Below are 14477 nucleotides of genomic sequence, written 5' to 3' on the forward strand. Positions count from 1 at the left end.
GTAAACCAATAACCCATTAAAATAGTAGCAATTTACTACTTTACCCATGTATAGATATTAAATATCAATATGAATACTTTATTGGTTACTATCATTGTCATTTAGCCTTCAATTCACATTATTATCCTAGTTCTTTTATTTGTACTGCACTTGAGTAGTTCTTTTCATGTTAATTAGAGTAGTTCTTTTCATGTTAATTACTACTGTCTCTATTTTATGGGCATTTTATAAAGTTACATTATTGTCTTGTCGTGCCAAATTATTAGAGAAGTCATATAGTTGTTTGATGAACATTTTCTTATCGGTTAAGCCAAAAACCAAACCGTTAAGGACCAAAAACCGATAAACCGAAAACCAATAAATAATATCTTATTGATTTGATTATTGATTTAGCGTATTTAAAAATTAAAAATCAAAAATATGAACCGACAATCCAAAACGAAACTTATCAATGCACACCACTAAATTACTCAAGACAAAAAGTTGGAAATATTACTTTTTCAATAATTAGTTGAGAAACGATGTAAAAGAAAAATAAATTTAATTATTAAACATTAAACCAAACTATATAAATAGAATTATTTAATGACGAAATGTGAAATGTTTGAATGTTATGTCATATTAATAGTACTGCTTGATAAGAGTTAAATACGTGGGTTGAACCTATTGATAGTTCCTTAAAGTTGGCATAAATTTTTACTTAGACATTTTAACTTGAGCTTGTTCATTTTAGACACGTCATGTGAAGTTTTGTTGTGTCATTTTGAAACTTATTTCACAATCAGCAAAAATTTTAAGAGAGTGTAACACACTCGCTAATGATGTGTCAAAGTGTCGAATTAAATGAAGACATTTATCATTTGACACCAATATAATTCTTTAATAATGAATTTTTGAATAAAACTAAAAAAATTAGCCAATAAATCAACGACACGTGACATTTTAGCTCAAATAATTATTAAAGGGGATTAAATCATTTTTTAAAAAAAATCTACTTTGCAGAACTGCCCCACCCTCGGCCCCAATCGTCTTCTCCAGCAAATCAAACCCAACCCCGCTTCTTGGTCTTCTCCATATCTCAAATTTCTTTAACTTTAATAGTTAAAATTTTTGGATCTAACAATGGATCTATTAAAATGCATAACTCATTTTGTTTTCTAACCAAATCAACTCCATCTATATTTTACCAAAAGGTGCACAACTCAAGAATTCTAAAAAAAATCAAAACACTTAATTAGAAAACAATTGTTCCTAGTTAAAAAACTGAGCAACATAGTACACCAACAATTTAAAATTCCCATTCTCCAGAAAGGCAAGCAGATTTTGCACAATTTCTAGCTCAACTTAAGAATATCTTTTCAAAAAAAAAACCTTTATCAAAATCAACCTTCAGCTCCAAAATTAAGCAAAAAAAAAAAAGGAAAACATAAATGGAGTTCGGATTTGAGATAAACTGAGAGTGGTTGGGAAGGAAACAAAGCTAAACATTAAAGTTTGCACAATTCTAGCAAAGTTCAAGAAATTGCGGTACAAATGAAAACTAAACAAAAATCACCGAGAAAATAGGGGGAAAAAAACCCAAAATGGGTCTAAAATAGAAGAAAAGAAATTGTTAGTGAAGTCAGACTTTCAAACACATAGTTTGAATTGCCGTGATTTAACAATAAAATTGTTCACCAATTTGACCATCAATTCTAATCCACGTAGAAATGTGTATTCAACTCTAAAATCTCTCTCAACACTTTTAACCATGGAAAGGCCTTAAGCTAGAGGAAATGGTGGCCAAAAAATGGGGAAGAAGAAGAAGAAAAATATTAAATAAAGATTGGATAAATAAGCCTTTCACGCACCTTTTATAAGTGTATTACACTCACCATATCATGTCAGTAAAAAGTGTCAAAATGATACAATGCGACCTGACATAAGGTGCCTAAAATAAGCAAAGTCTAATTAAGATGTCTAAGTAAAAATTGATGTCAACTTAAAGGGGTCACCGATGGGTTCAGCCTACGTGAATAGATGGGTTGCATCTATTTGTGATGATGAATGATTACTCTGTTGTATGTACCATATTGTTCTTTTCTATTATTTTGTCATTTTTTCATTTCGTAAACTAATGTTTTTACTTGCTATCAATATTTTAAAATTGATGAAAACTGATAATGTTTGCATTAGTTTTTGTATTATTAGTATTTTATTTGATACACTTTTTTAATTTATGGTATTAATAATGCAAATTGCTTTAATGTATGTATTAGCATGGTTAAAGACACAGTTGTGTCTCAAACTTTTTTTACTTCCTTTTCATCATATTTTGTGGAGGATATTGTTGTTAATAAATTTATATATATTTAGAAATTATGTCATGTTATCTTTAATACACCAAATCAAACAATAGATAAGTAATAAAATCTGGACAACTAATACTAACATTATTACTAATACACCTTATTCAACATTATTCTTATACATCCTATCAAACGTCAATTCGTATCTTTGTTAATTCAAAATCATAACCCCAAGATGAATGGCTAGTAATACAACACTTGAATGTTACAAATTTCATACAAGCTTTACTCACTAGTAGAAAAACAAGAAACCTATCAATAATAATTTAACTGCAAGATCCTCTACTCCCACCCAATGAAACTCTTTACTCAATATTGTTCAGTTATCTGCATAAAAAAATCATATGATATGCTAGTCAAGCAGTTAATTCAATTTAAACTATCGGATAAGGCACAAGTACCCCTTAGACTATGACCGAAATTTCAGACATATCTTAACTAAACTAAGCTTATATTACCCCCTAACTCATTTTTTTTTTGTAATTTTGTACTCCTTTTGGCTTACATAGCACACTCCGTGACTCTACTTAGTTGAGTCGCATGGGAGATGTTTGGAGGCCACGTAAACCAAAAAGGTGTAAAAAATTAAGGTGTGTCTCTCGATTTCGGTCATAGTCTAGTGGTACTTGTGCCTTATTCCTTAAACTATTCAAAACTACAAGTTCATCAAGCACTTATGTTCTTTCTAGATTTTATGCAGTTAACAATATATTGTTATGATAATCATGTTTCGATATATCTAGTGTAGGAATGTATAATGTTATTGTATTTTGATGTATTTGATTATTAAACTTACTTATCTGTGTATATATATTATCAATTGCAAACACAATGAGATGATATAAACTTACTTATCTGTGTCCACTGCTTTTTTTTTGGCTCCTTCAGGGAAAAGATTGCTTTCAACACAGATTCCTGTGTCCATAAAAAAACACAACCATCAGATATTATGTATAATCGTACTAACCTGAAACTCCAGTCGGTCTAAGACCAAGACCTCAGGCAACAAACACGATAATAATACAACAGAAGCTCGAAAACAATCAGAAAAGAGACAACCACATATGGACTTGGACAATCCTCCTCTCATGAGCTAACTTTTGGAGTCGAGTTAGGCCCAGATGTTATATCTTTGCATGATATCAGAGTCAGGTTCATCCCCGTTTGGACTCCCGGTGCACACTCCAGTTGGGCCTCTATGTTTGGTATGAAAGGAAAATGTTTTCCAAGAAAATGTTTCCTTGGAAAACAAGTTGGTTTCAACTTACTTAATATATCACTCAGTTTTTCTACAATATATGCATTGCAAAATCCTAAGATTCTCAGTACTCAGACTGCAATAGGTATCCTTTCGGAGTCTAAATTGATCACTATAGATCAAGCTAAGTACATAAGTCTCCTTTAAGTAGTTTAACTTCCAGAAAACTTTCGGCGTTTTCAGGAATTCTCGCAAAAAAAAAAAATCTAGGAGATGAGGAGCCATACCTCAATCAGTACTATTTGTCTCGCTGTCGGCTCCAGTATTAGCATATTTTTTTATCTTTGATCAGCTGCAGTTTCTCAATCTCATTGTCTTTCTGAGATATCGTTTCCTTGAGAGATCCAACCTGGAAGATTAAAAATTACAAGAGACTCCAAGTCACACCCTACAAAGTAAAGTCAGGCTGCATATCATATCTCTCAGTTTTCTTGCAAACAGCAAACCAAAAAGATAGGCACAACATTATAGGGAAAACACTTTATCTTATCTCAAAACTATTATAATGCTAGTGTTTCCTTTTAATAGAAAAAATAGCACATATGAACATGAAGATGATGATTTGTAAGTGCACGTCCTCCCAACAGTAAAAATGATTGTGCATCTAAAAGTTTCTGATCCTTATACATACAACATAATGGCAATTGGTAGATTATATTTATGCACAGTAAGAGACCTAAAAGATTCTTCAAAATTGTTTATGTATTGTCCATTTTGGACCTAGACTTGCACAAATTTGTCCCTTGGGTTTTAACCCAAAAGGCGCCTCTACAGTTGATTTGAACTCATTTTTATAAGGTCCATAGCTCTCTTCTCCCATTTGGCCTAGGTGTAATGCGCACCTCTTCTTCAGAAATTTGCCCTTCAACATGGGCGTCATACGCGCCCACTTGGGAATCAGCGTCCTCACTGAGGTTTGCCTCACCACCGTACTGAGGGGAAGTCCTGCTTTGATACCATATGTAACGACCCTGCTCCAAATATTAAAGTATTGTCTTCATTGAGCCTAGCCAAATGGTATTAGAGTAAGACTCCCTCTCTCTCAGTACGACGGTGGGTAAAACCTCAGAGAGGAGGCTGAGTTCCATGAGGAGTGTATGTGACACCCATGACGAAGAGCAAACTTCTGAACAAGAGGTACGCATTACACCTTAGGTAGAATGGGAGAAGAAGGTTAAGGACCTTATAAGAATGAGTTAAAAACCAACTATTGAGGCGCCTTTTGGGTTAAAATCAAAGGGTCAAATTTGTGCGCGTCTAGGTCTAAACCAGACAAGATCTTGACAATTGGCTGGGATCGTACAAGTTAGGTAATTAATGAAGAAGCATAAAATAATGTTTCAGTTCTAGCACAACTATTGAATGTTACTAATAAGCATTTAAAGTTTAAAGAACACCTGCTCCATTAAATCTCTTACATCCCTGCCCTCTTTACTACTTCGAGCAGCACCTAGCTCTACTCCAGATGCTCTTTCAGCAAATTTTAATGTGCTCGTGGTTTCTGAATGTGAACCAACTTCAGGATTAAGCTGTACAAACATAAGTGTCTTTGCTTGACCACCTGTATAACAAAATAAAAAATGTGCAAGTATCAACAGCCGAGGACATTAATGAGGAAAGAGATCCATTTGAACTTATTGCAGAATTGCAAATGTTGAAGAAATTTACATCCGAGCGGGTACTCAAATATCATAAATAAATAGTTCAACACTAAATAAGAAAGAATAGTTATCAGATAAGTACCCGAGATGTAAAAGATAATATTGCAGGGATATAGAAACTACCTAGTGTGGTCAAAATCTTTTTGAAACCATGGAGGTTCTCAGCCATGTCAAACATATTCTATTTTTCATTGAAATATCTCCGATGCACTTGCTTATGATTCATGCTCAATTGTTGCTGAAAGAATCAAAAGACTCCTGATTAACTCTACTAATATTGCCCTTATTCCAAAGGTTGACTGTCCTGACAGTGCTTGCCAATATAGACCAATTTCATGTTGTAACGTATTGTACCAGTTACCTGACATGAAATATCACCCCATGTGCAAGACTGTTAAACTGACTCACTTAATCTTTGCTGATGATCTAATGATATTTTGCAACAGAGAGGAACACTCCGTGTTAAGGGCGAGGAAAGCAGTGGATCACTTTAGTGCAGCCACAGGTTTGATTGCAAATTTGGAGATGTCTAGCATCTCTATAGTTGGAGTTACTGACCAAATGAAAGATATATTGATGGTTACACTCTAGGGGTAGTTCCAATATGATATTTGGGACTGCCTATATCCTCTAGGAAGTGTAGAAAGTTAGAGTGTCAACAACTAATTGACAAGATTACCAGCATGCTTAGTACTGCTTATGCTAAACAATTATCCTATGCTGGAAGATTTCAAGTTCTGAATGCTGTGCTTTTCTCTATAGATAGCTTCAGGGGTCTGCCTTTATCTCACAGAGAATATTGAAGGAGGTGGATAGAAAGTGCAGGGAACATATGTGGGGGATCTCAGAAGGACTGAGGAAACCATGCCTCGTCTCTTGGGACAAAGCTTGTCTACGAAAGAATAGAGGACTTAAACGTGAAAGAATGCAGAACTTGGAAATGTAGATTCAGTGGGGAAGTTACTTTGGAAACTAGTTGTGGGTAAGTTGGGGTCCATGGGATTTATATGAAAAATGACAATAGTACCTGGGGGCATAAAGCTCCACTGGATAGTAGCTGGTACCGGAGAAAAATCAACTCTTTGAAGGATAGGATGGTCATATGGTATAACTAGAATGTGTATAGTTTAACTGCTAATGGAGTATACTTCATCACTAGTAGTTATCAACTTCTTATGAGGTTGCAAAGGAAGCTGGAGGTTACAGATATTGTGTGGACATCTGTAGCCCAGCCAATGCATAGAGTTATAATGTGGACAGTCTGCTTACGAAAGAGAGACTGATTAAACTGAAGATGCAAGTGGATGATCGATCTCTTTTGCTGTATGTACTTAAGTCGGAGAGTTAAACTGTGTAGCAAGGTAAAAATATTTTTTTATGGATATATATTACATACGGACACCCCTTGGTTTCTTCGAAGATTTACTTCTTTATATTTTGACCCCTTTTAGTGAAAATTCTGGCTCCTCCATTAGCTGTCTGTGTAAGTCACAGACATTGGAGACTAGCTCTCACTTGTTTTCTGATTGTGCATGGATCCCTTCAGTTAGGAATGAACTAATTGTGTATAATAACACTAACATTCAGGTAGGGGACATGAAGCAAGTCTTAATGACTATAAAGAGGAAGCACCGGAAGAAGTTCCAAAGTAAAGGTGATGGCTACCACATCTGGAGAGCTAGGAATTGGAAGAGGAAATTGTACAAAGAATTGAGATGTTAAATTCATCAAAGAGGGCACAGATGTTGGCAATTTATTCATAGGATTCTTTGTTTTTAGCTCCAGTTATTCATACCGCACAGATGATATAACTAGTTTTTTTCTGTTGGAGGCTCATTCTTCATAGCACTCTTCCTGGAAGGCGGTTGTGGAGATGGGTGTTCTTTGGGTGTATCACTTTTGTTTGTTAATGGTACTATTTACATGGTTACCGGAAGAAAAAAAATCAAAAGACTAACTAGGATAAATAAAAAAAAGTACCTAATGAAGTCTGAAGGACTTGAGTCAGCTTGCTGTTTCTGTATGGAACATGGGCATTCTTTTGTGCCAAAGCATAAATGACATCTCCTAGGGCAGATAATGACTTATTTATATGCTGCGCCTCTTTCAGTCTATCGCCAGTCACCTCAGAGCGGTCGACTCTTTCACTTCCAGCAAGGTCCACCAAATGAAGACTACTACGCATGGATGAACCACTCTTAATATCCATCCCACGAACATGAATAGTGACAACACTGTGCACATATTGCAGCTAATCACAGTATGATATAGTAAATCACTCATAACAAAAAAGAGAAGATATGTACTTCAAACTTCAAAGTATGTAGATGAACTCTGTAGAGTTGTTATACGGAACCTGTGCGACCGACTACTTCTTTCATTCATTGCAGTGGAACCTCTTGCTCGATTTCTTAATCCAATATCCATCAAATTTAAGACATCAGAGGTCTTGTTTACTGTATGCATGCTTGCTTCTGGAACAGCTAATCCATTAGGCTGGGGGGTGGACACTATCCCAAGTGTGTGCAAATCAAGGAAAACAGTTAACCAGATGCATGTTATATGCAAGTCTGAGATGGTCTTTTTGGAAATTAATTGAAAATGTAAGACAGCAGTATCAGCAAAGAGGAAGGAAGGAAGGAAGAAAAAAGTTAAAACCGAAGAATATTTCAGACTGGTCAATCATTTAATGTTTGAAAGTAACAAATCAGATACCATGCAGTAAATAAAAGGATATTTCCTTGGTGAACCATCACTTGAGAGTAAGTCACGAACTTGTTCGTTATATATTTCCATCATTTGAACTGTAATTTCATATGTGAAGGTGTTCACTCTCGTTTGAGAAATTCTGAAAATATCATTTAAAGCTCGATAATTGACACCCCAATTCTCCTCGGTCGCTTTGTCTGGGCCAGTCTGTAGGTCAATTAAGTTTGACTTCAGGAAAGTGAAAAAACATAAACATATTTAACAAATTTATATACCAAAATTCATTACCATGGTGTATGTTTTCCCTGATCCAGTCTGACCATAGGCAAATATACACACATTATATCCATCAAGCACGGACTGTATTAATGGTTGAATATCTGAATATACATCAGCTGTAGAAGAGTTGGAAGGTGAAGTCATTTTAGAGTTAATTATACAGATTAGAGATATAAGAATTGATTATAATTTATATGGAAGAATCTGAAAACCTTGTGTTGCAGCTGGATTGTAGACCTTATTAAACTTGAAAGACCTGCGGCCTTCCTTTCCTTGTTTGGAAGGATTTACAATAATCAGCTCCCCATTTTCTCCAATGTATTCAACAACTGATTGCTTTTCCTTTTGTCCACGAAGGAATGGCCTAATTCGACAATATACTCTGATATTTCCTAATTGAAAAATAAACATAAGTAGATGAACAAGAATGGTACTTAATTTTCAGTCCTCGAAATTACGAAGATCACTATGTTATCACACCTTTTAGCTCCTGCACCTCATTGTGCAGTTTGCGATTCTCAGCAAGGAGTGCAGAGTAGTTTGCAGCTGCATGTCCAAGTGCTCTCACTATTGCACCTGTAATCGAAATTTGATTTCATGAGGAAAATCCATTTAAGTCAATGTTAAAACTTGTCTTGATATCTTATACTTATATGGCCTTCAATAAACGACATTAGTATAACACTTAAAGCAGCTGAAATGACCTAGTTGATTGAATTCCTCCACGTAGCTCTGCTGAGTTTTCACCACTTCTTGCCTTATTGACTGAGAAGAAAACTTCAGTTCCTGAACAGTCATGGAGGTCCAAGTTATACATTCTACATAAATGACATTTTAGGAAAAATTTAAAAAGACGAAAAGAGATCAAGCATACACGCAGTGCACCCAGCTGGTAGTCTGCAAATATTTGGTAAATATGCTCCTTCTTCTTCCAACTGTGAGAGTTTGATTGAGCAAATGTCTCAAGTTCCTTTATCCTATTTCTTGATTCTGTCAAAAGGCTCATGGCCTCCTTCAACGTCTCCTCAAGTTCTTGTTGAGCTTCTGTAGCCTTTTCTTTCATTTCTAGGGTGTGTTGTTCATACAATATTTTAGCTATTTCCATTTCTTGCTTCAAATCTGCGATTTCTCGCCTATGATCTTCCTTCTCGTTCGATTCATACGAGTTCTTAACTGTTTCTAGTTCTTGCTTCAAAGCTGCTATTTCTTGTCTATGTTCTTCCTTTTCTTTCGATTCGTACGATTTCTTAACTATTTCCAGTTCTTGCTTCAAAGCTGTGATTTCTTGACTATCAGCTTCCTTCCCTTTCAATTCATACGATTTCTTAACTATTTCCATTTCTTGCTTCAAAGCTGTGATTTCTTTATTATCTTCGTTCTCTTTCGATTCATACGATTTCTTAACTATTTCCAGTTCTTGCTTCAAAGCTGTGATTTCTTGACTATCAGCTTCCTTCCCTTTCAATTCATACGATTTCTTAACTATTTTCATTTCTTGCTTCAAAGCTGTGATTTCTTTCTTATCTTCGTTCTCTTTCAATTCATACGATTTCTTAACTATTTCCATTTCTTGCTTCAAAGCTATAATTTCTTTATTATCTTCCTTCTCTTTCGATTCATATGATTTCTTAACTATTTCCAGCTCTTTCTTCAAAGCTGTGATATTTTGTCCATGATCTTCGTTCTCTTTCGATTCATAGGACCTCTTAGCCATTTCCAGTTCTTGCTTCAATGCGGCAATTTGATCGTCCTTCTCTTTCAATCTAGGCACATCCTGCTCCTCAATTTTCTTCTTCTCTTCCGCTTTGTTCTTCTCATTCTGCATGTGATTTCAAAAACAAAGAAATAGTAAAACTAAAGATTGTTGAGAAAAATGATGGAGCTGATTTTTTTGGAACTACCTAAACTCTAGCATCATATTCTTTGCAGTCAATAACAGATTTCACTTGACAAGATTAACAAACAAATTATACGCGACGCCTTCTAGTCAGAAGCAAAAGAGAGTACTGTTAATCTGAGCAAGTAATGATAATGTCCTCAATCATGAGATGAAGAAATAGGATGAAGCATAGCTGGTTTAATTTCCAGGATATCCGATTCATGTGATATATTAAGTGCTAAAAGCACACAAAAGATGAGAACATTCTGAACATTGAGCTAGCAATGGGGTAGAGAAAAAACTGGAAAATTACCTTAATCTGATGAAGCTGGTTCATGACAATCTGAAATGCAGAAGAATTGGATGTGTAAAGGTAGTAATTCTGGAAGCGTAATAATCGCAGACTTTGAACTTTTCCTAGAATGTGAAGTCCATAACTACCTGTGTCTCTTCACTAGTTCCAGTTGCAAGGTGTTCCATGATTCTGATCCTTGACTGGTATTTCTCTTCACGAGACTTGAATAGATTGCTTTGCTGCAGGCACAGAAAGAAAAATGATATGAAATATATCCACTGGAAAGAGAAATTGAGAATACAGCTACAGATTATACCGTTCTAAGATGTTCAGCTTGAGTAGATATCCGCCGCTCAATTTCTTGCACCACTTTTCTCAATAGGCACGCTACACGCTGACAGATTTAGACATCCAACTAATGTTAGATCATATATTTTGTAATGTATTCATATAGAACAGAAATTCTACAAGTCAAAATATGCAAATTAAGTGCAGACTTGAGGTATCTCTCCATTCTTCCGCTCAACGCTTTCATCGAGAATCCCATTTACAACACTTAGAAGTGACTGCGTTGGGGCAATCTGAAAGCAATAAAAAATGAAATGAGTGGAACAAGTACAAATTCAAACCTTCAAGAATAGAATTTATCCAACTAGAAAGATAGCTTCATTGACAAAAGGGAGGGTGGAACTTGTTACTAACATCCAAACTGTTAGATCTCATCATTTCCGAAATCCTTGCAGCAGGAATTTCAGTGTGGCTCCCTTGTTTAAGCTGAAATACTTCATGGAACTTATGTCCAACGTGATGTATTAATGCGGCCGATGGCTCTACAATGTTCAGAAAGAAGATATGACATGTGCAGTTTGGAGAAGTAGCAAGAGCAAACAGTTATTTACCTAATTTAACAATTGCTTAACTTCTTAAAAGCAAGAAGAGCAAAAGAACATTGATGATTGCAAAGCAAATAGCAAACAGCTATGCCATCTGTAAACGTGTTTTTATGTTGCATATTACATCAATACCTGTCACTACAGGACTTCTCAACGCACGCTGGAATTTTGAATCTGATCCTGTCTTCATCCGTTCTCCTAGGGATGAGGTAGAGTGAGTTCTTGATGAAAATTCTTCTATGTATGAAAAATCACCACATCCCAAATTTTCACCCAACAGTTTCCATCTTCTGCTTGCATCAGCTCCATATTTACTGGATAATACTGTGCTCGAATTGTATCCTCCATCATTCAGCTTAAATTCTGCCTGAAGTGTTAAAAGGCATTCCAGTACTATTTTCATGGAACCCTGGACAATTCATCATTATTAATAGATCTAAAATGAAATATAGATGGCAATTCACTATATAAAAGAAAAGCAGGATAACACTTTTCTACATATGGAAAAAGTTACACAACTCAAATGGCCTGCAAAGTTAAGCTAGTGTTTTGCCATATATTTGGGATCAGATTTTGAAATTTTATCTTCAAATATCTGTTTGGCCATGAAATTTCAAGCGGGCTCGGACCAGTTGTTGTATTTTTGAGACTTCCACTCACAAAACTCCAAGTAAAATGCATGTCCAAACACAACTTTAAAACCTCAAATTTTCAAGTTTCAACTTCAAAATAGCCAAACGGGAGAACAAGGACTTCCTATAATCATAAGTAGAAATGAACTACATGAGTTAGTTATGACACGAGCACCAGTTTATATTCATTAACCTGTTCCAAGTCTGATGCGTGGAACCTGGGCAAGCCCATTTCATCCATAGCAGACAAAAACCTTCTAATATTTTCTGAACGTAGCTCTGGAGAGTGTACTGTACCACCACACTAGAACAAAAGATACAGTTAAATCAACAGACAAAGCCATACTTACTCCAGCATACTGCAAAATCAAAATGTTATAAACTACCTCAGGTACAGAACCTGGTTTCAACTTATTCAATAATTGGCATAAGACAGAACCATCAATCAACAATGCTCGTAAATCCTCATCAGAAGCATTTATTGGCAAACTCAAGTGAGGAAGAACACTATTAAACCATTCTACCAATTTTGCCCGTTGCTTAGCTGTAGAAACAATAAAGCACAGTCAGGGGAATTAGCCAGATCAAGAGTTTGATCAGCCTATATGGAATAAATATTTTGTCTCTTCAGCCTCACCGTTACTACTTGACAAAGGCTCAAAGACATCCCCACTACTATACACACTTGAGCTGTTCCGTCTACCATAATCTTTGGCTACGCGATCCAGGATAGAGTTCATGATAGTAAACTAGTGCTCAACATTCAATTCGGAAGATATCTGCATCACATATATATAAAGTAGAAAAGCTCAAATCAAGAAAGTCACAACAAGCGAAACAGTCTGCGATTGTGTCATCTATATGTTCAAATCAAATATACCTTACTGCAATCTGTTATCAATGTTTAGACCATCACTGGAATGAAGCGAAAAGCAAGAAATTGTTGTATTCACTCATAGACTAAGGGGTCGTTTGGTAGCTGGTTAGTTATGAATGTTATTCATGTATTATTTATTCCACCTTCTGTCCTGCATAAAATAATACACAGATTCTCTTGTAACTTATACATGTATTATAGTTATACGGATTTCCAATTGCAAACCAAACACCGTATTAATTTTATACATGAATAGCTTACCTCCTAACCAGTTACCAAACGTGGTATTATTTATGCAAGATTCAATACCTGCATAACTCCCATCCATACCAGCTACCAAACTATCCAAGGTAGTAAGTTTAGTCTTGAAGCGAAAAGCAAGAAATGAAGTGTACTTCATTGAAGTGAAGCTTACAACTTATGGTAAATTAATAAATGTCAAATGTACATAATTAATGAATTTAGTACTATAATAATCAAATTGCAATTAAAATAACTAATTTCAACACCCAATATACAATAATGTCAATATTAATCTTACCCTTCAAAGTTGAGACTCAAAGAATCTCCACTTATATCATGAGATGGTCACAAAATAACATGGTACCAGAGCAAGGTCAAGCGTTGGAGTTTCACCCTCACTCCTAAACAAAATATAATAATATAGGCCCAAGGGTTGTCGTTCTGCTAACAATATAATCTTTTAAATGAGATAGTGGCACAATCAATCGTACCTATTGCATGCAAATATGGAAATCAAGAACAAAAAATCTAGGATACCATGAAGGAATACACCTAAATAACAAATAGATTTTCAAATAATTTTAAAAAAACAACTGATATTGTGAAGGAAAAGGAGAAACAGAAAAGAACCTGTGAAGGCATAAATTAAACTGTGCAGCTTCTTATTCAGAAAACATAATCTTTATTCATTGCTATTATTTTTAGCAATAGTGTGATGAATATTTGATAGTGAGATGTAAGTATTTGGAAGTTTCAGTTACTATTGCATGTTGTGCACCGTTAATTCAATACCTGACCGCTTTCCGTTTACTTCGGACATCTCAGGTCCATTTTTCCCCACTTTTTATTTCTGCTTACTTATATCATCCCTCATCTTACAATTAGGTAAATGACCTGACTCACTCAATTAAGGATGATATGAGTCATTGAATCAAGGTGATCAAAAAGTTATAATATTAAAAATATTTACTCTATATATAAAGTTGCCCTTAATTTTAATTGTTTTTTTTATAATTAGACACGTAAAATTTGCCGTCCTATTACTTCACGGAACTATTTACCATAATTAGGGTTGTTCATGGTTATGGCTAAAAAATCAAATCGAACCGCAATTCAATCCAAACCATACTGATTAAAAAAATCGATATTTGGTTTGGTTTGGTTTTAAATTTTAAAAACCGATACTATTTGGTTTGGTTTTTGTTTTACTAAAAACCAAGCGCAAAAATAATCAAATTGAACCGATAAATTAGATGTATAAATTTTACAACTATTTATATATTATTCATAAATAAAATATAAATATTTTGTTGAATTTTAATTAACTTAAGTCTTTAATTTTACCATTTTCTCAAGTCCAACACTATAGGTCAACTATAACAAGCCTAAATCCAAGTCCATCA

At 34.8% G+C, this 14477-nt stretch overlaps 1 protein-coding gene across 3 annotated transcripts; it reads right to left on the reverse strand.

Annotated features, from left to right (window-relative positions):
* Nucleotides 1–2420: 2420 nt before the first annotated feature.
* LOC125863240 (kinesin-like protein KIN-14P) lies at nt 2421–13999 on the reverse strand. Of its 3 annotated transcripts, XM_049543419.1 has the most exons (23): nt 13867–13944; nt 12835–12982; nt 12592–12733; nt 12341–12498; nt 12148–12258; nt 11455–11731; nt 11132–11259; nt 10927–11010; nt 10746–10823; nt 10576–10668; nt 10448–10477; nt 9130–10074; nt 8960–9041; nt 8736–8831; nt 8468–8647; nt 8265–8371; nt 7983–8183; nt 7624–7763; nt 7248–7501; nt 5004–5167; nt 3834–3955; nt 3200–3263; nt 2421–2675 (listed from the first exon to the last, which is right to left on the reverse strand). In XM_049543419.1, exons 3-21 carry the CDS (start codon nt 12692–12694, stop codon nt 3872–3874), a joined length of 3315 nt encoding a protein of 1104 aa, XP_049399376.1. In that variant the 5' UTR covers nt 12695–12733; nt 12835–12982; nt 13867–13944; the 3' UTR covers nt 2421–2675; nt 3200–3263; nt 3834–3871. The 3 variants fall into 3 exon arrangements, with proteins under 3 accessions (XP_049399376.1, XP_049399375.1, XP_049399374.1); XM_049543418.1 differs by lacking the exons at nt 2421–2675; nt 3200–3263; nt 3834–3955; ... (1 more) ...; nt 7248–7501; nt 12835–12982 and having other exon boundaries at nt 7685–8183; nt 13867–13999; XM_049543417.1 differs by lacking the exons at nt 2421–2675; nt 3200–3263; nt 3834–3955; ... (1 more) ...; nt 7248–7501; nt 12835–12982 and having other exon boundaries at nt 7685–8183; nt 13705–13950.
* Nucleotides 14000–14477: the final 478 nt, after the last annotated feature.

Source organism: Solanum stenotomum, chromosome 4 (assembly GCF_019186545.1).
Source record: "Solanum stenotomum isolate F172 chromosome 4, ASM1918654v1, whole genome shotgun sequence".
Classification (NCBI taxonomy): domain Eukaryota; kingdom Viridiplantae; phylum Streptophyta; class Magnoliopsida; order Solanales; family Solanaceae; genus Solanum; species Solanum stenotomum.

Coding starts and splice junctions, on each gene's coding strand:
- LOC125863240 (XM_049543419.1), bottom strand. CDS start 12,694: ATGAACTCTATCCTGGATCGCGTAGCCAAAGATTATGGTAGACGGAAC. Junction 12,499..12,591: donor GCCTTTGTCAAGTAGTAACG/GTGAGGCTGAAG, acceptor TTGTTTCTACAG/CTAAGCAACGGGCAAAATTG. Junction 12,259..12,340: donor AACCAGGTTCTGTACCTGAG/GTAGTTTATAAC, acceptor CTTTTGTTCTAG/TGTGGTGGTACAGTACACTC.